This window comes from Abramis brama (assembly GCF_963993115.1).
Source record: "Abramis brama genome assembly, chromosome: 23".
Lineage (NCBI taxonomy): Eukaryota > Metazoa > Chordata > Actinopteri > Cypriniformes > Leuciscidae > Abramis > Abramis brama.
In genome coordinates this window covers 26325987-26349088 of record NC_139985.1, presented here as the reverse complement: position 1 = coordinate 26349088, position 23102 = coordinate 26325987, and the positions used below count along the sequence as shown (strand labels likewise).

Sequence of the window (23102 nt, the reverse complement as noted above, 5' to 3'; positions counted from 1 at the left end):
TGTTGGACTTTGTTCAATCAATCAATATTGAAACAAAAGATGGAAACACAAGGAATGTTCAGATGGGTGTTTTATTTCATAGCCGTTGAATTCCAAGCAGCTTTGTCAGATATGGCATTATTTCCAAATAAAAACTATCACATTATATACTTAAGACTACATGAAAGCTAACAACATGTACTTTGTCCGTAGTGCAAAGTTCAGTTGGACAGATGTTGTCTAGATTGTCTTAAAGAGACCAGAGACGATGTAATCTGTGTGAACTCCATCCAGGAGTCCGGTGCCGTTATTGTGAATGAACCAGCAGGGCACATTGTCTCCATTCTTTACGTCCTTTCTGAAATCTCTCTGCCAGCCCCTGGAGTCATGTGAGATTCAATGAAAATCTGCATGAAAATCTTCAAGTGTGAATTCAACATTGCATATTTACGTTCAATTTCATTTACCTGGTAACCGTGAGCTTGTTTCCTTTCACAAACATAATGGCATCTTGTTTATCAGGGTCTTTTCCTAGAAACAAGTCACTGACCTCAAAGTTAACACCCTGGTAGAACTGACCTGCAGTAAAAATAGAGACCAAAAAAGCTATTGTTAACGTCAAGATTAGTGGAGTGGAAGTCTAGTGAGGTTGCAAGTAGCAGCAGTAATTTAGAAACTGTGTTCTTATACACTCAAAACTCGGTCCATCATGAGCATTTCCCCTACTTTTACATTTAGATTATCTGTGATGTCATCTAATGCTCAAGGTTAATATTTAAAAATGTTAATAATTTAATGTGTTCATTATAGGCTAAACTATAGCATATCTCAACATGAATATCCATTTTACAGTTCATCATACTGTACCTTATAATGTTATGGTGCCCAAATTTATTTAGATAACATAGTATAGAATTTTAACATCAGCCATTTATCAGTTATCGGTGTTAACATATAAAATTAAATTACCTAGATAATGCACTTATTAATGCACCCCCCCCCCCAAAAAAATAAACCCCCTCCTATGCCAAATGACAAAATAATCTGACAAATACACTAAACGATAGAGTATTGCTTAGTAAGTGCATAGTGTATAGGATGTCATTTGGGATTTTTTTTAGACAGACAGCAATAAAAAATACAAAATGTTTAGTGAAAATAATGAAGAACAAGCTTGATTTGATAAAAAATCCATAGTGTAATTTTAAAAGACATCACTAGTTTCATCACTAAAAAAAACAACAAAAAAGTTAAAGTTCCCTTAAGTTAAAGTAAAGCAGCTGTAAGGTTTTCTGCTAATATTTAAGAACATCTTAATTTTACCAAGCAGGCCGTGAACATTGTGTGAAAGATGGTGACGGTCCAGAGTGTAGAACCCGAGGTAGTCTTGATGATACGGATGTTTCTGCCATATTTTGTGCAGGATAATGAGAAACTTGACTGAGTTTCTCAGGGTCACTGTTAAACTGCGATCTTTGATCACCTGCAGATCCATGCTGGAGAAAGCAAAAGATGGAGGATTGAGCTCAGTTTGATTCTCATTCAAGAATAATTAAATTCTGCCTTTTATTTTACTATCACGGACTCAGCACAGTTTAATGTAAATTTATTGTCACTTACTTCAGTCCTTTTATAGTCCTGTTGTCAGTCCAGGACAATTTTGTCTGTTTTCCCTCTTCAGACAGTGAGATCTCCTTTGTGCTCACCATCAATTTGATACCAAACTTCTCATGAGCAATCCCAAATTGCCCAAAATAAGTGTGCATCTTCTTTCCTGGGATGACCTTCTTATCTCCAATGATCTGGCCGTTCACTATAATGCCTGAATATTAATTTTTTTTTACACAGATATGAGTAGAAAGAGAAGATGGAAAATAAACCTAGTTCCAATTACCCACATCAAAACAGATGTTTCTGTTTACTGACAGAATGAATCACCTGTAAGCGGGTCGCTAACCAAGTTGAAGATGGTTCCAGGTTTGTCATCAATGTTGAAGCACAGAGCATCATTCTTTTCTGGCAGCTCAATGATGAAGTGTGGATCTCCATCAACTAACAAACCTAAAGAACAAGAGACAAACATAAGTAACAGGTAATAAATGTTTTTTTTCTTTACTAAAGTAGTTCTCTTTAAAATGTATTGAAATTCACACCACAAAAATGACATCACTTCTCACCAAGATATGAAGGGAGTAGATTTTGTTTTTTTCTGGCAGAGAGTTGTCTTTGGAGGTTTTTGGCGGGGAGTAGACCTTGGGGTCTTTTGGCAGAGAGTCTGAGATTTTTGATACCACTGCTGATCAACTGAGGTGGAGCATAAAGTGCACCGATATCTTCAAGGGTAGAATTGTGCGATGGAGACAGAGAGAGAGTCTTCATTCAAAAGTTTTTGCAGAATCCATTGTATAGTAAGACATGACAAGATAAGACACCTCTAAATGTTCACAATGATGGTTAAATCTAAGGTTAATTCCTCTTACCAGGTTCTGTTGTGTCCTCTCGCTGCTCTGTTAATCAAAATAATACAGTTGTTAATGTGTCACATAAGCACCTCTGCAGAAAATTGTAGCTTCAAACGGTCACATTTTTGGGCCATCAGTGTTGTAATACTTATATTCAAGGCAGCCTAGAGAACTCATAATTTCTGTATTGCCTTTTTCCTTGAATTTTTATATAGGCCTAAGTCACTTTGGAATAAATCACAGCATGTTTCATGATAAAAAACGTGACTTTGCAGTCCGAAAAATACAGTAGGTTATAGCAAATTATTTCACGGACCCCCCTGGCATTTGAGAACTGCTGGTCTACACAGGAGAAAGCCCTGTCTAGGCTCTTCCCCGGTACGGGTTGTGTCGAGCCATTCGTTAGTTGAGTTGTTTGATGAGAAGAAGATTAAATGTAGTTGCAATAAGCGCGTTAAGAATCCGTACAACTGCAGCAGCGGAGGACTATTATTAGAGTATTAGAAATCTAATATTCTAATATTCTACTCTTAAATCAAAAAACGACTGAATGAATGATACACGGATTCTCTTGAACCACCACCACATTTGCGCCAGAAAACTACTGCAGTGCAGCTCCTTAATTGACCGTTCGCCAAGACCCCTGCCCCCTTTAGTTACTGTTGCTATGTCCAACAAGCCACGCCGCTCTCACGCAGTGAAACATACATCGCAGAGCAGAGAGGACACTGACAACACACTAACAGACAGGACAGACCAGGTTACTTTTGATATGTAACAAAGTCTCAACTTTCAAATTTGGTCATTTTTTAAAAGAAATTTAAACAATAAATACCGTCTTGTGGCTCTTTAATGTGTCTGACAGATCGCTATAGAGCCTCAGTTAAAGCTACTCGTGAACCGATCATCTCTTCCTTCTAGTTAATGTATAGCATCAAATAAACATGAATGAACATCAGAAGGAATATTGTTTTAACCACGGAAAGACGTCAGTACACTCCGTTTTTCAAGTTCAAATCCTCCAATGTTAATCTACTAACTCTCCTGACTGCTTTGTCGGACAAAAATGGCGGATTCGGCGGATTATGATTGGTCAGATCACCCGTCGATCAAACTCCCTGCGAAGGGTCAATTGGCCAAAATTACTGTTCGACTTTTCTGAGACCCTCTACTCTTCCCTGTGGATGACCTGTGACATACTTTCTGTCCGATCTGAATTTTCTGCGTTTTGAATTTTAGAAAAGAAATTTTTAAATTCCACATAATATTTAATTTTGTTAGATTACACTATTAATTCAAATTCAAATAATTTTGTCATATTATAAGCTCTATACTCATGCTGTTCCAATCCCGTAAGACTTTTGTTCATTTTTGGAACACAAATGAAGATATTTTTAATGAAATCTGAGCCAGTTTTGTACTGTTCATTGACACAAATGTTTCAAAAAGTTCTTAAGAGAATGTAAAACTAATCCATATGAATTGAGAGGTTAGTCCAAATTTTCAGAAGAGACAATCACTTTATATGATGAACAGATTTAATTTAGGCTTTTATTCACGTATGAATATTCATTAACTCACACATCAGTTGTGGTAAATGGAAGCTCAAGGATGTTCATGCAATGACATGTGAAAACCAGTGAGGTTTAGCTTCTGTTTATGTTCGCTGAACAATATTTACAATGTTTCCAAAGATGAACGAAAGTCTTATGGGTTTGGAACGTCATGAGGGTGAGACAAAATGTTCAGTCTTGGGTGAACTAACCTTTTAAGCCATACAGGTTTGGAATGACATGAGCATAAGTAAATGATGACTGAATCTTCATTTTTGGGTGGAATATGGCTTAAAAACATTACCAAGTACCTTCAGTCAGCTTGTCAGCAACAAGCATTTCTTCATCCTCGGCCTGTGGTTTGGTGACCACCATGGATGTAAGTGGTGTGACAAAGTTATACCTTAGAGAAAGGTCTAGAGCTTCAGCTGTGACATTCTCCTTGTCCTCTGGTGAGCATTTCTCTCTGTCAACAAATTTTATTGGACATTGTATTATTTTTTGTAATTCTCAGGTTGAATAAGTTGAATTATTTGAGCGCATATGTCTCACGCTGACATTTTATCCAAGAGCTGCTGGATGGTCAGATATGCCCACAGTCGCTCTGTGAAATCGCCAAAGATGTACTCCTGCTCAGGGAACACACTGTCCCACTCTTCAGCAATTGCTTGACTCTGGACCACAAACTGGTCCTCCAACTGAAATTGGATGTATGGCACTTATGAAACTGTACAATGAAACTGATTGTTATTCAACCAATAGTGCTTCCCTTACCCCATGTGCAGATACTTCAGTCAGAATGGTGTCAGTCTCAAGTTCTTGTAGGCGTCCGGCTACCACTATCTCAGAGCCTTTGAAGAATTGCCTGAAGTGACTTTGTGTCAAGTCAGTTACAGCATTGCCAGGATAATTTAGGTTCACCTCAAAGAGAAGTGGGCTAGCCACCTCTTCATAAAAACCCTATAGAAAAGGAAATCATTCAAGACCCGGCTATTATCTGGATCAGGCTGCATATATTAAATGTAAGGTATTATATTTATTGATTGAGAGTACAGTTGTCAGGTCTACCTGCAGTTGAAGGGCAGCATCTGAGGCCTCATAGACTCGTCGAGCGAGTCCATCATTCTGCTTGGCCAACTTATCAAGGAGACTGTAGTCCACATCATAGCCAAAGCCCAAACAAAAGAGACTTATGCTTCCATTAATAGCTTTATGGACATTTTCTTGGATTATGGATAGATGTGTCTGCCCTTAAACACACATTATTAAGTGCAGAAGATTGTTAAATCTATATAATTGATGGTTTGAGTTTTCTAAAGCAGGGGTTTTCAAACTTTTTGTTGCCATGGACCTACCATATAATAATCCACTTGTAAGTGTCAGCCTTCCTAAAATATAAAGGCGACTCTTTATTTTCATAAACCCTGTTTATACTACTGGAGAAATGTATTGTTTCCTAAATTAAATAAATGGCCTTTTTATTAGGGCTGGGAATTGCCGTAGACCTCCCGATTCAGTATTACAAAAATATTTAGCTGCCGATTCTGTATGTATTGCATTTTTTGTATGTATTTAGCGTTTTATACATTTTAGCCCTCAGTGTCCTGAATGCTATTAATGCTATTAATAATAATAATAGATTTAAACCAATGATGTGGAGTCCAGTAATTAAGTGTCTTCAAAAATGAAGAACAAAAACGCATTACAAGCAATAAAACTGATTGTGTTTTAAATATGTATCTGCGGAAGGCTTAAGCTGCCAAAATTTTCCGTACAAGAGCAGTGGACTGTGCTTTTCTTTTTCTCAACATTATTAATAATATAATATAATAAGCATAATCAACATCATAGATAGCGGCAGCTCGCTTTACGCTTCATTTACCACTGTAAGACTTTTACTTTGGTATTTTAGATGTTTTGTCCTTTCTGATTACAATCCCTTAATCAATTCGCTTCACACAAGTTTATTTTGCAGAGGCGAATACCTGCTTGTGCCTGACTATTTTAACTTGGCACATAATCTTAAAAATGTGAGCTGTGAGCTCATCTGTTTTTCCTATTTTTTTTCCCTATAAAGCCATAGCACTCCTCGGTACCCAGTTTGAAAACCCCAGTTGTAAAGCATTTTGAATGCCCAATAAAGACAACACCTTTTGAGCTAAGATTACTTATCTTATTACTTATAAGATTATTACAAATTAATTGATTTAGTTATAGTAATTATTACCAAAGAAAGTTTAAAACAGACTTGTATTCTCAATGCAAAGCCAATACACACCAGAACTGGGTCGGCCATCAGTCAGTAGGATGATCATAGACATGTCTGGGAAGAAGTCACTTTTTTCTGAGGTAAGCATGTTCACGGCATACAAAATTCCCTCATTTATATCAGTCACTGTTGGAAAAATATGAGATAATGTCAAATGTTTAAATACAGCAGCAGTGATTATGGCATTTAATGTGTGGAATTCTATGCAAGATTTTCCCTCAATAAAACCAGTAATTTACTGTAAAATAGAGGTGTTATACTGTGTTACATGAGAACCATGGCTCTAAGTGTCAAGAGTACTAACAGCTAAGCCATGATTTTAACCTTGTGCAGGGTTTACAGAATGACTTTCGCTTCATACTTACTGTGTCTTGCTTCAATAGTCTGGACGAATTCTTTTGCTTCTTTCACATTTTCTGGTGTAGCTTTGCTAAGAGATGGTCTCCACGACTCTATAACGTTATCAAACGTGACCAGCCCAAAGTAATCATCTTCATGCAGTTCACTTAATATGGTCATCAGAGCTTCTCGAGTCTACTAACAGATAATCGGGCGATGACTTATAAGTGTGAACTAGGAAAGTGGATGAAAAGTATAGAAAGTATTTGTTGGACTTGCCTGTTTCATCTTCTCTCCCTCCATGGAGCCACTTCTGTCTACCACAAATACCACATTCTTAGGCATTTGTGGCAAATTATCTGGAGCAAAAAAGTGTACAAAGTAGCCATTTACTATCTGAAACAGAAACACAAGAAAACACCACCATCAGAATAATGCATGATTAGTAAGAAATGCATTGTAAAAAATGTCTTTGCTGATATTGTACCTGAATTTCTCCTATATTCTGTGGGTGGTTCACATCATACTTGATGAATAAATCTCCATCAATCAATGTCCCTTCACAGTCTGAGCATTTTTTCTGCTGATCCAATGTAGGAGAGAAGTACACATGTGCCTGAGGACGAGCATAGAGGATCAGTGTTATGAGGATAGCAGGAAGTGTTTAGACATTACCGATTTGTTTTAGACTCCTTATTAGTGAAATGAGATGCTGTGTGTTCTGGTAGTAAGATTGTAGTTGTAATCAATCACTGGATCAAAATGCTTATTAGAAACTGTCCCTTAGTTAGGACACAGTGTAAGGAGGAGCTAGTCAAACAAATTAAACTCCAGGGGCCAGCTCCAGGTAATTTGAGAATTTAAAATAAACTGTACTTTTTTTGTGTGAGACATTGAGTTTCAGTTTCGAGATAAAGTTGCAATTACAAGAAATTAAGTAGCAGTGATGAGATATACTCATAATTGTGACATTTAAAGGCACAACTAAAAACAAAATTGTGAGATATAGTCACAATTTGAGAAATAATCAATAGCCCCTTTGACACATACAGTCTTTACTGGTAAATTATCGGTAAGAGATTATGCGTGAACAGGACCTTTTAAAAAAATACCGGTAAATTGGTTCTGGCAATTTACTAGTAAGGGAAGTTGTAACATTATCAGTAAATTACTGGTAGATGCTCTGTGTGAATGCAGAATGAATGAAGATTACCGGTATGATCACGTGTGAAGTCAGGTCACGCTGACGTAAGAAGTCTGCTTTGGGCCAATCATAAAGTTCTAATGGGGATGACGTGATTACTCTGCGCTGTTTACAGTAAGATTTTTAACAGTTTTTCTATGTAAATATGCGCTAGATGGACATCTTTGACCGTTGCACCACATCTCGCTCGAGACTCAGCCTTCTTTTTCGATCATCGGCGTTGTGACTCTGCAACTAGATACTATAAAGCGCGTCTAGTGTAAAAGCGCGTCTTCTGTTTGATCATCCCTTATGCCTGTCATTCAGACGTCAAAAAATGTTGATATGCGGGCTGATGAAGACACCGGCGCAGCGTTTAAAGATCACTTCTGACTGACAACACAGAATTGACCGGTATTTTGGTGCTAATGTGTGAATGATCTCTTGCCAGTAAAAAGCCAGAACGCCGTTGCTTGTGTGAACACCATATTTGTGTATTTACCGGCAAAGTCATTCTGGTAATTTTACGATAATTTACCAGGATTGCTGTGTGAAAAGGGGCTATTGTCTAAGAGATTTATATATGTATATTCACAATGGTTGCAATTATAAGAAATAGTTACAAAAAGTTGCAACTGCATTTTTATTTTATTTTGTTGTTTTGTGTATTTTTTATTTTTTTATTTGACTAAGATATAAACAGCCTTCCATATCAATCCACCAATGTTGGGGGATTGTTTGAGAGTTTTCATTCTAACCTTATTATCAGCGACGGTTTTCTTCACTAGAGGAAGCAACTCATTGGTGATGAATGTACCATTGACATCCACAAATGCAATTCCGTTAGGTTCATAGATGTCTACCACAATCTGTTGATGAGAAGACAGGACTGATATAACATAGTTTACAGGATTTCAATATTTCCACTGAATATGTGTAGTAAAAAAGAGTTTGAGAGAGAAACTAATGATGAACCTCAAAATTCTGAACCAGCTGTTTAGGTCGGACACCTATCATGATCTCATAGCTGCCAAGATGGCGCTGTAGCAGCTCTTCGTAAGTAAGAGTGAATGTGACGTGGCTCTGGGGTGGGATATTCACGGAGACTGAGAACTTCTCCATGTGCCTCCCCGAAGCCCTGAAAAAGCAAAAACAACTCTGATATCTGATCATTGAGATTAGCAAATACCGAAAAGCAAATATGTGTACTCTGTCAGCATTCCAGAGCTTTGGCGTTGACCTGTACTCACTTAACCAGACCAGCGGTCTGGCCGGATGACACGGCGCTCTCATACTTCTGCCTGGCCTGCTCCTTTTCCTTCACTTCACTGACATATATCCTGCTCTCAATCTCTCTGAAAAACAAACACAAAGAATTTCATTAGGTCATAGTGGGTTTTGGGCATGTTGCAAGTGTAATGTATTTATAGCTTGTGTAAACAAAGGAGGACTAACATGCTAAAGTTGGTGATGAAGGCTGTTTTGGGCAAGTCCACCTCAAAGAACACTTCCTGTGATGCATTGGCTGTGTTCAGGGCTTTGGTGGTCATGACTGTGTGAGCAAAGCGAGACGCGACCTTGCAGTCCACTCGCATACTTTGCACTTCTATCTGAGAGAGAGACTGAAGATAGTAAGAGAAAGTTAAGGAATCTGCTGTACAGTTGTCACTTATATTTACACACACACACACACACACACACACACACACACACACGCACACACACACACACACACACACATATATATACAAAACTAACACATTCTCTGCCATCAATAATGGCATATCCCCGACAAAGACTGTTGCTTTCAGTGCTGTGCAGTTTTATGACTAACTTTGCAAAACCACGCCCACTATTTTTTGCTTGTAATTGAAAATAGGGGCATGTGAGCTATAGCCAAGGAGTCAGTGTTTATGTCTGTTTATTCCACATACTTAACATTAAATGACCTTAAATGGCACTGCTGTGAAGAACTGTTCTCTTACTTGTCAATGTTTTACATCAACAGAAGGTGAGAAATTTCACATGTAATATGTTTAAAACTATATGGAACTTCCATGGAACACCAAAGGAAAAATTAAGTTGAGAAATGTAGTTTCTGACCAATTCTACATTCTCTCTTCTATCAAAGTGGATAGGACCAGGGCCTGTCAGGCTCCAAAAATCAGCATCAAAGCGTCATAATATTAATCCATTTAAATTGTGCACTATTTTTCAAGTTAGGGTTGTCAAGGTACAAAGTTTTCAGTAGTCAGTACCAATACCAGTACAATTTTGCAGTTCTCTGTACCAGTTTCGGGACCAGAGCAAAAGCTGTTGAATGAAAAATCAGTCCTGTTTTGTCTCATCTGTTGTTTATCACTGTCAATCATCACAGTTTATTATTCAATTGACAATCTAGAATTGACAATCTAGTGTACTTAGCAGCATGAAAAGCTAGACTTGTATTCAGATTGTGAATGGGTAATAAACAGAAAGCAACAAAAGAGCCTCCCTTTATAATCACTAACTGTGCATTTACACCGCCGCCAGCGAGAGCGGCAAAATTCGCTCTGGCCGCCCTGCCAACAACGCTGTAGAAACATCTGACGTAGATTGAATGCTTGGTCTTTTTTTAAACTTTATTTAAAGGGGCCGCAAAGCAAATAAGCATGTTGATCGTTATTTGTGCAGACTGACCAAATAGGGTATAAGTTAACCTCATTGAATCTTTTAAATGTGAAAGTAAGGGCCTTCTTATCAAATTCACATGATCAACCTCTCCTCTATTTTGCTTGGGAACTAATGTGGTCGGAACCAAAATTTACTCGACTGCATTCTCTGGAATCCTCTCAAACGGAGGACTTCTACATTACAATTGGTTGCCGCCAACAACAATAGAACAAAATCATTTAAAATAAGAGCCAGAGCAAATACTTGTATTACATTATATTTTTTACATTGTATTGGCATTTTTACATTCGGAAACAAACTATCTGCGAAAATCAGATACTAGCAACACTTCCGTGGATATTCTGTATCATAGCAACCAAAGCGTCTCAACTAAACAAAATGCTGCCCCGCCAAAGCGTTCTGAAGTGCCCGCAGCAAGGCATTTTCAGAAGGCCGTCTGGAGTTTTCCGCTGAATAAAAATTCTCTGGTAGACACATAGCCTAAAGCAAGGTTTATACTCGATGCGTCCGCACGAGCGCGAAGGTGCGCACGCCAGAAATGACGTCATTGAGGTGTGTGCGGTCGTGCACGTTGGGTGCGCAAGACACCATTTCGCTTGGCGGTGTGCACAGCTTTTTTTTGTAACAGCGAAGATCCGAAGATGCACGACTTCGAGCCGAATCTGGCCGAGCATGTACGTCTCACTGCACCGGCACCCAGTTTGTGCGTCTTAAATTAGTTGCTTACATTTACAAAATGAGCCTATAGCAGACATAAACCTTTATTAATAAATTTTTTTTATAAAATGTCCACGAAACTTAATGAAATGTTTAGTGAAATTAGAAAATATTTAAGAGATCGTTAATTTCGCTGTATAGCCTACATACATTTTTTTCTATCCACATATTTTGTTCTAATGTCACAAGTAATAATCTCAGGTTCCCTTTCAAGGGAACTCCCGTTGCGTCGAGAATGACGCTATGGGGAACGCTTTGCGTGATGACGTCTTGAAGCACATGTAAAATCAGTCCAATGGTGTGGCGGAACGTCAGAGGCGGGTGACGTCACGTACCAGGAAACTATAAAAGCCGGCCCGAAACAGAAAACGAAAGCTTTCTGAGTCTTCAGTCGCGCTCTGTGTTGAAATCTGTCCTTGTTATTTGGTGTTGTCTGTCTATATATATATATATTTATTCAGATATGGCGAGCAAACAGCAGTATCGAGTGTGTGTCCATCCCTGCCCGCGTTATTTAACGGGAGGTGACACACACATTCTTTGTGTTGTTTGTTTGGGAGAGGAGCATGCCCAGTCAGCACTCGAGGGTGGTGACTGTGTGCATTGCTGTGCGCTTCCATTGCGGACGCTCCGATCCCGGTTGGCTCGGTTCAATCCCGACCACGTTCCCCAGGGCTCGGGTCCCGCCGCGGCTGAGGCTCGGCGGCGATCTCAGACCTGGGGTTCGCAAATGGATCTGTCAGTGGATGTTGAGACGGGCTCTGCCTTATCTCAGCCTCTTACTGACAGATCCAGTGCCTCTCATCAGGGTGTGGAAGCACGCGCTGCGGTTTCTTCCCCCCCGATAGAGGCACCAATACTGCAACTATCCAGCTCTGAGGAGTTGGATGTTGTGAGTATTGAAGCTGAGTCTGAGGATTCGCCACCTCAGTCTCATGCATTCGAAGAACTGCTCGATGTAGTTACAAGAGCAGTTGACAGACTTTCTCTTGAGTGGCCAGAGGATAGGCAGGACGTTTGTTCGAAAAGCAAGCTCGACGAACGCTTCCTGCCATCTCGTACACAGCCTCAGCGTAGGAGTCTTCCGTTTTTCCCCGATCTCCACACCGAGGTGTCGAGATCGTGGGGAAAACCTATGTCATACAGAGTATATACACCTCAAACATCACATTACTCTTCCATCTACAAATATAAAGAGTATGGTTATGGGGAGATGCCGAAGGTGGAAGAGACGCTTGCGAGCTATCTCTCTCCAGCAACGGCATCTTCCCTGAAGGCTCCTACACTTCCCACCAAACCAGTTAAATTCACTTCCTCCCTGATTCATAAATCGTATGCAGCCGCTGGTCAAGCTGCAGCGTGTCTGCATACGATGTCCCTTATGCAAGCATATCAGGCAGAATTACTGGGTGATTTAGAGGAGGGCGGGGGTATTGGTCCCGACACAGTAGCCGAACTGCGTAGAGCCACAGATTTGTCTCTCAGGGCCACCAAGGAGACCGCTAAATCAATCGGGCGGTCTATGGCAGCCCTGGTGGCCACTGAGAGGCATCTGTGGCTCAATCTGAGTGACATCAAAGATAGAGAAAAACATGTTCTTTTAGATGCTCCGGTTTCTACTGTTGGGCTATTTGGAGATGCAGTGAACAGTGCGGTAGCTAAATCGCAAGAAGCTTCAAAACAGGCTGCTGCACTCTAGAAACTTCTCCCCCGCCGCTCTTTCATTGAGGCTGCTGAGCGGGAGCAGCCTCACTCCTCTAAAAAGAGCGCTGATCATCGTGCCACTCAAAAGCAGAGTGTGTCCTCCCGTGCTCCCCCACAAAAATCTCGGGGACACGGAGGGCGCGCTCAAACCCAGCAGTCTTCGAGGGGTAGAGCGGATCTGCGGACCGTTATTACTGCCAAGAAGGCTGCTGGGAAGAAATCCTGACGTCCGAGGGCTCAGGACAAATGAGGGTAGTCCCCCCCGAAGCAGAGCGGTTAACACCTCTTTTTACGGTGCCCGTCTCTCTTCGGTACCCTCAGGGGACCGTTCTGCTAACCCTGCCGCCTCCGGTGTTACAGGGCGCAGCGGTCTCCGGCGAGCACATATCTCAAGGACCACCCGGAAACGTAGTGGCCTCGGGATGCCCGCCCCCTCCGAGGAGGGTGTTAGAGCAGTCTGTTCGATCGTTCCCTGCCGGTGCGCCGTTACAGGGCGACGAATTGACTGCTCAACAACAACAAAATCCAGAAACCAGTCTCGAGAGGCTGGTACCTCTAGTAGAATCTTTGACAGCGTGGAAGCTACTGTCAAATGTTTCTCGTTGGGTCCTGCAGACTGTGGAAAAAGGGTATCAGATACAATTCAAAAAACGCCCACCTCGGTTTATGGGGGTCCTGCCCACAGTGGTGGGCCCCGAGCAGGTTCTGGTCATGGAACAGGAAGTGAACACTCTGTTAGAGAAAGGGGCCATAGAATATGTACCTCCCTCCGACAGGGAAACCGGGTTTTACAGCCGGTACTTCATAGTTCCAAAGAAGGACGGGGGATTGCGTCCCATTTTAGATCTTCGAGTTCTGAACGAGTCAGTCATGCAGCTCAAGTTCAAAATGTTAACATTGAGACAGATCGTGCCACAGATCAGGTCCGAGGACTGGTTTGTCACGATAGACCTCAAGGACGCATATTTCCATATTTCCATCCGTCCGTGTCATTGGAAGTTCCTGAGGTTTGCTTTCGGGGGCAAAGCATACCAATATCGTGTTCTTCCATTCGGCCTAGCTTTATCACCCCGCACATTCACCAAATGCATGGATGCAGCTCTGGCGCCGCTGCGCCTCCAGGGTATTCGCATCATGAACTACATCGACGATTGGTTGATTTTAGCTCAGTCGCATCAGTTGGCGGTTCAACATCGAGATGTTGTTCTCGCCCACATGAAAGAGCTGGGGTTACGGCTGAACGCCAAGAAGAGTGTGCTTTCTCCTCTCCAGAGGACCACTTTTTTAGGCGTGGTTTTGGACTCAGTGTCGATGCAGGCGCGCCTGTCACCGCCACGTATAGAGTCCATCCTTGCAGCTGTGAAAAGTGTAAAGCTAGGCCAGCTACTCACTGTCAAACAGTTCCAGAGACTGTTGGGTCTCATGGCAGCAGCTTCCAACGTGATACCTTTTGGACTGCTGCACATGAGGCCCCTGCAGTGGTGGCTCAGGACCAGGGGGTTTTCCCCGAGGGGCAACCCATTTCGCACAATCAGGGTCACGCGGCGATGCTTACGTGCCCTGGTTATGTGGAAGAAACCTTGGTTCCTGTCCCAGGGCCCAGTGTTGGGAGCTCCTTGTCGTCGCAAACTGCTAACGACGGATGCTTCCCTCACGGGTTGGGGAGCGATCCTGGAGGGTCGCTCATCTCAAGGTCTGTGGGAAGACCATCATCGTTCCTGGCATATCAATCGCCTAGAGATGTTAGCTGTCTTCCGGGCTCTGAGGAGCTTTATCACAGATCTCAGGGGACACCATGTGTTAGTACACACGGACAACACGTCGGTAGTCGCCTATATCAACCACCAAGGGGGTTTGCGCTCGCGCCCGTTATCCAACTTGGCACGCCATATCCTCTTGTGGTCCCAGGGGAAGTTACTGTCACTCAGGGCAGCTTACATCCCCGGGGTCCAGAATATAGGAGCAGACACTCTGTCGAGGCAGGGGCCGAGGCCCGGGGAATGGAGGCTCCACCCCGAGGTGGTGGAGCTGATATGGAGGGAGTTCGGCCAAGCACAAGTGGATCTGTTTGCGTCTCGAGAGACGTCTCACTGTCCACTTTGGTTCTCCCTCACGCATCCAGCTCCTCTGGGACTGGATTCTATGGTGCAGACGTGGCCGAGGCTATGTCTGTACGCTTTTCCCCCAGTTGCTCTGCTCCCGGGAGTTCTGGAGAGAGTTCGCAGGGACCGGGTTTGCCTGCTTCTTATAGCCCCGCGCTGGCCGGGCAGAGTATGGTTTCCCGATCTTGTGTCGCTCCTCGACGGGCCTCCTCTGGAGCTACCCGTCAGGAGGGACCTTCTGTCCCAGGCGGAGGGCTCGATATTTCACCCCCGCCCAGAACTGTGGAACCTGTGGGCTTGGCCTCTGAGGCCTGCAGTTCGCTCTAGGGTGCCACCATGGGACTTGTCCATTGCACTTCAAGGCCTGTCCCTGGCCCCCTTTGAGCCCATTGAGGAGGTTCCTGAGAAGTTTCTAACTTTGAAAGCTCTTTTTCTTCTGGCTATCTCTTCTCTCAAGAGAATTGGGGATCTTCAAGCATTGTCGGTTGCTCCGTCATGCTTAGAGTTTGCTCCGGGTATGGTGAAAGCTTTTCTACATCCGAGACCGGGTTATATCCCCAAGGTCCCCACTAATGTGGTCAGACCTATTGTCCTGCAGGCCTTCTGTCCTCCTCCCTTTCAAAATGCTGACCAGGAGGCTAATAATTTGCTTTGCCCTGTGCGGGCGTTAGACGCGTATGTCCACAGAGCTGCCCTGTGGCGTAAAAGTGATCAATTATTTGTGTGCTTTGGGTCCCCTAACAAAGGAGGTCCAGTGTCTAAGCAAAGGATGAGCAAGTGGGTGGTCGAGGCTATCTCACTTGCTTATGAGGCGGCTGGGCAGCCTTCTCCTTTGGCTGTCCGGTCGCACTCGACGAGGAGTATGGCGGCCTCTAAGGCCCTTATTTCAGGAGTTTCTTTACAGGACGTCTGTGATGCGGCAGGCTGGTCCTCACCGCACACTTTCGTCAGGTTTTACTCTCTGGATCTAGACTCTGCTCCAGGGTCTCATGTTTTGTCTTCCTAGTGCTGCTCTCCAGATTACACACAGGACAGACATTCGTAGCTATGGAGGCGTTGGTATAGACATTCCCCATAGCGTCATTCTCGACGCAACGGGAGTTCCCTTGAAAGGGAACGCCTCGGTTACGACTGTAACCTCGGTTCCCTGAAGAGGGAACGAGCGTTGCGTCGCCTTGCCATATCTCCTTCATGCCTGTCAGCTCGACTTCAGACTTTTACGAAGCTTTCGTTTTCTGTTTCGGGCCGGCTTTTATAGTTTCCTGGTACGTGACGTCACCCGCCTCTGACGTTCCGCCACACCATTGGACTGATTTTACATGTGCTTCAAGACGTCATCACGCAAAGCGTTCCCCATAGCGTCATTCTCGACGCAACGCTCGTTCCCTCTTCAGGGAACCGAGGTTACTTCTTATACTTATTCACCTTCTTTCCCACATTTAGATAGGTGGGCAAATGCATTTTTGTCTCAGTGCATGCATTGTTTTAGTTTGACAGGGTCGGCGCTAGCTTAGCTTAGCACAATGAATGGAATCCTTAGTTTGTTGCCAGCTAGCATGTCCTGAGTAAAAGTGATACATTTAAAAAAAAACCCCACCTAATTACTTCATGTGGCCTGCGTATTCACAACGAGTACAAATAGCGATGCAGATTAACACTAGGCGATTTCCTAGGCAGATATTGACTTGAGACTATATTAGGGTGAAGCACTGCTACTTGGGCGCAGAGATATCACGCAACACATGAAATCCCACAACTTCCGTCAACATACCGGCTTGCAACGCGCCACATTCACACCACCAGTTCGTGTTGGCTCTCATCCTCACGTCCTCAGACTGTTGAGCGATCGCAACCTCCTCCTCCTGTCGTTCTATTCGTTCTATTTCCAAAGCACGCAGCTCATCTTCTGAAAACTCTGGTTCATAGAGGTATGGTTCTGGATCTTGACTGTCTGAGAAGTCACCCTCTTCGTCTCTCACAAAATCAGCCATGTTCATTGCCATTCATGTACTGTAGGAAAAATAGCCAGCTACTATTCACGCCGGTATGTTGACGGAAGTCGTGGGATTTCATGTGTTGCGTGATATCTCTGCTCCCAAGTAGCCGTGCTTCGCCTGTGCTTCACCCTAATATAGTCCCAAGACAATATCTGCCTAGGAAATCGCCTAATGTTAATCTGCATCGCTATTTGTACTCGTTGTGAATATGCAGGCCACAAGAAGTAATTAGGTGGGGTTTTTTTATTTGTTTTTTTTTAATCACTTTTACTCAGGACATGCTAGCTGGCAACAAAGGATTCCATTCATTAAGCTAAGCTAAGCTCGTGCCGACCCTGTCAAACTAAATAAGCCCTATTTCAAAAAAACGGTGGAGTGTTCCTTTAAAGGCCCGTTCACACCAAGTACGATAACTATAAAGAAAACTATATGCTCCAGAAGTAAACACGATGCATTAAGAGCAGGGGGGGTGAAAACTTTTGAACAGGATGAAGATATAATTTTTTTATTTAGTACAGCCCTTCGGAAGCAACAGAAGATACTTGCATGTTTCCCGGAAGACAAATTAAGTATAATTTACCTTGATCTTCAAATTCAAAAAGTTTTCATCCCCCGGCTCTTAATGCACCGTGTTTCCTTCTGGAGCATCAGTGAATGTTTGAACCTTTTTTAATAGTTGTGTATGAATCCCTCGGTTGTCCTCAGTGTGAAAAGATGGATCTCAAAATCATATAGTCACTGCTGGAAAGGATTCAAATATGCAAAAGATGCTGAAAAACTGAAGAATTTTCAGGACCTGGAGGATTTTTCTGAAGAACATTGGTCAGTTTAATTGTTCAGGACAAGGGTCACAAGAAAAAACATCAAAAAAACAAAAAAACAAACAGTTGTGGATCATCCAGGTAACGACGCACAATATGAAGAATCAAGGGTACATAAACTTTTGAACGGGTCATTTTTATAATTTCAGCTTTTTTTGTCTTGTGGACTATATGTAAACATCTTTTATGTAAAATATCTTATTCAAGGCAGTACTAAATAAAAAAATAACATGCATTTTTTTATGATCCCTCTTATTTTGTTGAAATTATTCACATTTTTCACAGATTCTGCAAGGGGTTCACAAACTTTCAAGCACCACTGTATGCTCTTTATGTAGATTTGAAAAAACATGAAGCACATAATGTAAAATCTTACCTGTTTTGCTGAATTATTGTTTTGATCTCTGATGGCTGTAGTGTCTTGAGCTTTAGCAGTAAGAATCACACAAATACACAAACACATCCACAACATGACTTTCATTGCAGACATGGTGAAGCCTGGCCCGAACTGACTTCAACTCTGCCTGTAAATGTTCTTAAACGAGAGTGAGAAAGAGAGAGACCGATGAATGAGTGCCTGTGTGTGTTGTACGGGCACTGTAAGAGTTGCCAAAGGGGTGTGTGAATGTGCCCAATAATATTGTACATTCTCTACTGCCTACTCACTCCATCCACCCAAAACAGCAGAATTCACCAATGACACCCGACTAAATTATTTTCTAATTATTTTCACCCAAAAAAGAGAATTACCCCATGATTTACTCATCCTCAAGTCATAGGTGTATATGACATTCTTCTTTCAGATGAATACAATCAGAGTTATATAAAAAAATGTCCTGGCTCTTCCAAGCTTTATAATGGCAGTGAATGGCTGTTTCTGTTTTGAAGTCAATAAAAGTACATCTATCCATCATAAACAAACTCCACATGACTCCGGGGGGTTAATAAAAACCTTTGGAATATTTTTTACTTTGTGTGGAATATTTTTATGACAGAAAACCGAAACAGCCAATCACTGCCATTACAAAGCTTGGAAGAGCCAGGACATTTTATATATATAACTATATAACAATATAACTCTGATTGTATTCGTCTGAAAGAAGAATGTCATATACACCTAGGATGACTTGAGGGTGAGTAAATCATGGGCTAATTTTCATTTTTGGGTGAACTATCCCTTTAAGGGATAGTGTACATTTTGCAGATTGTTCTGCAAGAGAAACCTCTTAAGGGTGATACAAGACCTTACTGCGAAATTATCCCGCTTATTATGTGGCTACTTGGCACATTAATAATTAAAGGGATATTTCACCATTTCACCGGTCATTTATGTAGTAGAAATGTAAAATTATTTTAGAAATTTGTGCCTTCTAGACTGAGAAAAGCCATAAAATGTATTTTTGGCTCATGTGGATGAAAGACAACAACTCCCAGAATGCACTTGCTTCGCTGCCCTACGAGGCCACTCCCAAGCTACGCCTACCGGTTACAGAGGGCAATATCGGAAGAAATGATACAACTAGGCTACTAGTCAACTCGAAACTGAAAAGACGCCGTTTTATGGTGAGATCCCCCTATGGCCAGGTTGAAAACATGCAGAACGAGCGCCTCCTACTGGCTGTAGTCTCTCGCCTCTGGAAAAAAAGCCTCCGATGACGCAAAATGAAGATTTTTGCGTCATCGGAGGTTGTTTTCCAGACACACAATACAGAAATCTCTCGTCTCAGGGGGACATGAGGGAGGGAAGCACGGTCATTCAAAATACTACCGGGTTTCTACTGATACAAAGCTTAATGCTAATTGGTGAAGTATCCCTTTAAACAAAATATTAGTTTGACATATTTTATTTGATCTAAATGTCAAGATGAGCGGTCTGTTATTAGCTGTAGCGTTGTTTGTTGTCCAATAACAGACCACTAGATGGCGCAATTAAAAATATATGTAAAAATATAAATGAATATAAATGTCCACTAAGCATGGGCAAGTTTCTGAAAGGACTGCCAATGCCAGGTAAACGTAAAGCAGATGAATCTACTTCAAACTACTTCATCTACCAAAAACAACAATTTTTCTATTAAAAAAAGGGAGGCTGTTAGAAAAAGAAACCACTGCATTGCTCCATGGTCCGGTTCTGACGTTCACATGTACATTGTAGGTGCTCTCTGCAGTGAACAGGGGTCATCAGGGGCAGGCTACGCAGCCCCATACACAGCAAACTGCAATGCATTGTGTGTTCTGACACCTTTATATTATGGGCAACATTACGTTTTTCAGCAATTTGTGCTAGCTTTTCTGTGTGATTGAACCAGTGGGCTAGCCTTTACTCCCCACACATGCATCAGTGAGCCTTGGGTGTTCATGACCCTGACCCTGACCCTGGTTCATCAGTTGTCCTTCCTCGCACCCCATTTGGTAGATACTAACCACTGCATACCAGGAACACCCGATACTAGACTTGTGTTTTGGATATGCTCTGACCCAGGCATCTAGCCATCCATATTTGGCCTTGTCAGAGTCACTCAGATCTTCTCACTTGGCCATTTTTCCTGCTTTCAACACATGAAATTCAAGAACCGACTGTTCACTTGCTGTCTAATATATCCCACCCCTTAACAGTTGCCATTGTAACAATATAATCTGTCTGTCTGTATTCTGTCTGTCTGTCCGTCTGTATCTTGTCTGTATATGTCCTGTCTGTCTAAGAGCTAACGGTGGCGTTTGCTAAGACAAACACCAACATTATTTTAATTTATTACATTTATTATTATTATTATATATGTAACCCTAACTTTTTAAATGTTGCATTTGGATGTGAAGTGAAAATATAAACTAAAAATGCTGTTAATGTATAAGAGATGTAGCCTATATACATTTAAATTAAATTATCCTTGAAACACAGAAGCTTTTGAGTACAGAACCTCTCATTTATCAGAAGTGCCTCTTACAAACTGCTTTTATACAGTATGTTCAGAGAGTGAGAGTTAATTTGCCGTAAGTTATGTCGAACATCGGCCAAATGAATCAAACTGCTGAGAGAAATAGAGAGAGGGATCAAGCGTGTCAATGAGTCTGTTCATGGTTTTCGGGACTTCAGTGTGTCATGTCTGGTCATTGCTAGGGCGTGAGTGTTTGTGTGTGTTTTGCTTTTCTCCCCACTCCCTTTTTAACAAGACTGAAGTCAGATATGATGTCAACATTTATCGAAAGGTAAACATTAAGTCAGCGCTTCAGAAACACAGCTCAAGGGTGGCTGCAAACGTCCCGTCAATGTGCGTCAAAAATATTTGCATGGGATCTACCTCTAGGTCTCCTCTTTTTTTTTCTTTTCTTTCATTTCTTTTTTGTGTATATAGCCAACATCATATAGGCCAGGTGTTTTAAAACCCACAGGGGCCACAAGGTATTGCTAGAGACTCTACAAAACAACTGAAAGGAAAAAAAAATAGAATATATGAATATATAACACTGTCGCAGACTAATAATATACTGAATATAAAATACAATAATTATATAATACTGTTATTATATTTATTACTGATATTTGATACATATTTGATAATATTGCAATTTAATTTTTTCTAAATATTAAATCATGAAAATCTGAGATTCATTGGGATTATTCTATTGACCACACTACTTTTTTAAGTAAACAATCTGTATGTATTGTCAATTTACAACATTAAAGCAATTCTTTATTTTTATTTATTTCCTTATAAAAAGACAATTATATATATATATATATATACAGTATATATATATTAAAATACAGCTGCTCTTATATTTTAGGACAAACATCCTTTGCAAAGGGATCATCAAATTTCGGGATGGGCTGGTCTTTTCACGTCAGAAAAATTTAAAGCTCTTTTTTTTTTTGTAATTCAAGACATACAATTTAATTGAATTGAAATAAAATTGAAATAGATTTGAGTAAGTCAAAACTACAAAAATAAATAAATAAAATAAAAATAAAAATAAAATAAAATGGAAATATATACAGGCCACGGAATAATAAAGTTATTTGCGACTTTTTATCTCACAATTCTGTCTTTATATTTAACAATTCTGACTTTTTTTTTCTTGCAATTGTGAGTTTATATCTCGCAATTCTGAATTGTTTTTTTTTTGCAATTGTGAGTTATAAAGTCCTATTCTTAGGACAAAAGACAGACTTTATAAAGTCACAATTGTGACTTTATTACTCGCAATTGCGACTTTATATCACACAATTCTGAGAAAAAAAGTCAGAAATGCGAGAAAAATGTGCAATTACCTTTTTTTTTTTTTTTACTTTTCATTAAAAACAATTGAAAAAAAACAAACAACTTTCATATCTAAAGTTTTTATTATTTTTTTTTACTGATATTATAATGAAACAATGTGTATTAAATTAGAATATGCGAAATGGGGGGCTGGTGACCATTTGGACCCCACTGTACTTTTTTCATCTATGCTCTCTAAATATCCATGTCTCTAAACATTATTTTGGATGTTCTATTTGTCACCATGGCTGTGGACATTTTTAACCCCTATAAGAGCATTTTGAATCCGTGTTTAGTCAGTAATGCATGTTAAGTCTGTGTGCTGTAATGAAGATTTTAGTTCTGTCCTGTGGTTCCTGCAGTCTCACACACACTGGGAAGGGGTGAAGGTGTGCTGGCAGAATCTCCAGTTAGGAGGTGACATCATCACCGAAACATCATTGCCATGGAAACAATGCAGGCAAATGAGGAGTTTGATCCTACTGAATGTTAGGTCCTTTCTCACAGGACGTTTGTAAAAAAAGAAAGAAAAGAAGCTAGACTCAGAGGTGGGCACAAATACATCAAAAACTATTTTGTTACAAACTACAAATACTGGCTCATGAAATGTAACAAAATAAAATACAAAATACTGATGTGAAAAATGTATTTAAATAAAATACAAGTAATTAGTATTTTGAAAATACAAAAATACTCCAACAATAATCTTAAGTCTTTTTTTTTTTTGTATTACTGAAAGGTCAATAACACAAATAGTAGCAATAACACAAATATGAGAAATGTGTAAATTCAAAATGGCGAAGTAGCAAAAAAAAAGAGACAGAGAATTTGTCACAAAATCAAAATTCCATTTTAATCATAATATATATGATTAATCATATTAATCATAATATGTGTGGGTTTGTTTTACACACAAGACTCTAACTGCCCTGATCGCGTATGCCTTTTCCATAGAAGAATCGCGCTGCGTGCGCAATTATTGGAAAACTATAGGATTGATGTAGCCTGACTTCGTCATACTCATATTCTAGGCAGAGTGTGAGT

General features: G+C 40.9%; 1 protein-coding gene across 2 annotated transcripts; it reads right to left on the bottom strand.

Annotated features, from left to right (window-relative positions):
- Positions 1–52: 52 nt before the first annotated feature.
- itih3a.2 (inter-alpha-trypsin inhibitor heavy chain 3a, tandem duplicate 2) lies at positions 53–18449 on the bottom strand. 2 transcript variants are annotated; one of them, XM_084101380.1, is made up of 20 exons: positions 18176–18449; positions 9241–9407; positions 9036–9140; positions 8761–8923; positions 8544–8654; positions 7090–7218; positions 6882–6998; positions 6629–6797; positions 6273–6389; positions 5063–5244; positions 4769–4954; positions 4553–4692; positions 4306–4460; positions 2460–2486; positions 2157–2312; positions 1918–2040; positions 1600–1801; positions 1303–1475; positions 447–558; positions 53–358 (listed from the first exon to the last, which is right to left on the bottom strand). In XM_084101380.1, exons 1-20 carry the CDS (start codon positions 18287–18289, stop codon positions 220–222), a joined length of 2787 nt encoding a protein of 928 aa, XP_083957506.1. In that variant the 5' UTR covers positions 18290–18449; the 3' UTR covers positions 53–219. The 2 variants fall into 2 exon arrangements, with proteins under 2 accessions (XP_083957506.1, XP_083957507.1); XM_084101381.1 differs by having other exon boundaries at positions 9241–9395; positions 18176–18347.
- Between the last annotated feature and the right edge of the window lie 4653 nt (positions 18450–23102).

Excerpts from the sequence above, each read along its gene's own strand:
- itih3a.2 (XM_084101380.1), bottom strand. The coding sequence starts at position 18,289 with ATGTCTGCAATGAAAGTCATGTTGTGGATGTGTTTGTGTATTTGTGTG. Across the intron at positions 9,408-18,175 it reads ACAATAATTCAGCAAAACAG|TCTCTCTCTCAGATAGAAGT; the intron begins GTAAGATTTTAC and ends TACTATCTTCAG. Across the intron at positions 8,924-9,035 it reads CAGACCGCTGGTCTGGTTAA|GGCTTCGGGGAGGCACATGG; the intron begins GTGAGTACAGGT and ends TTGCTTTTTCAG.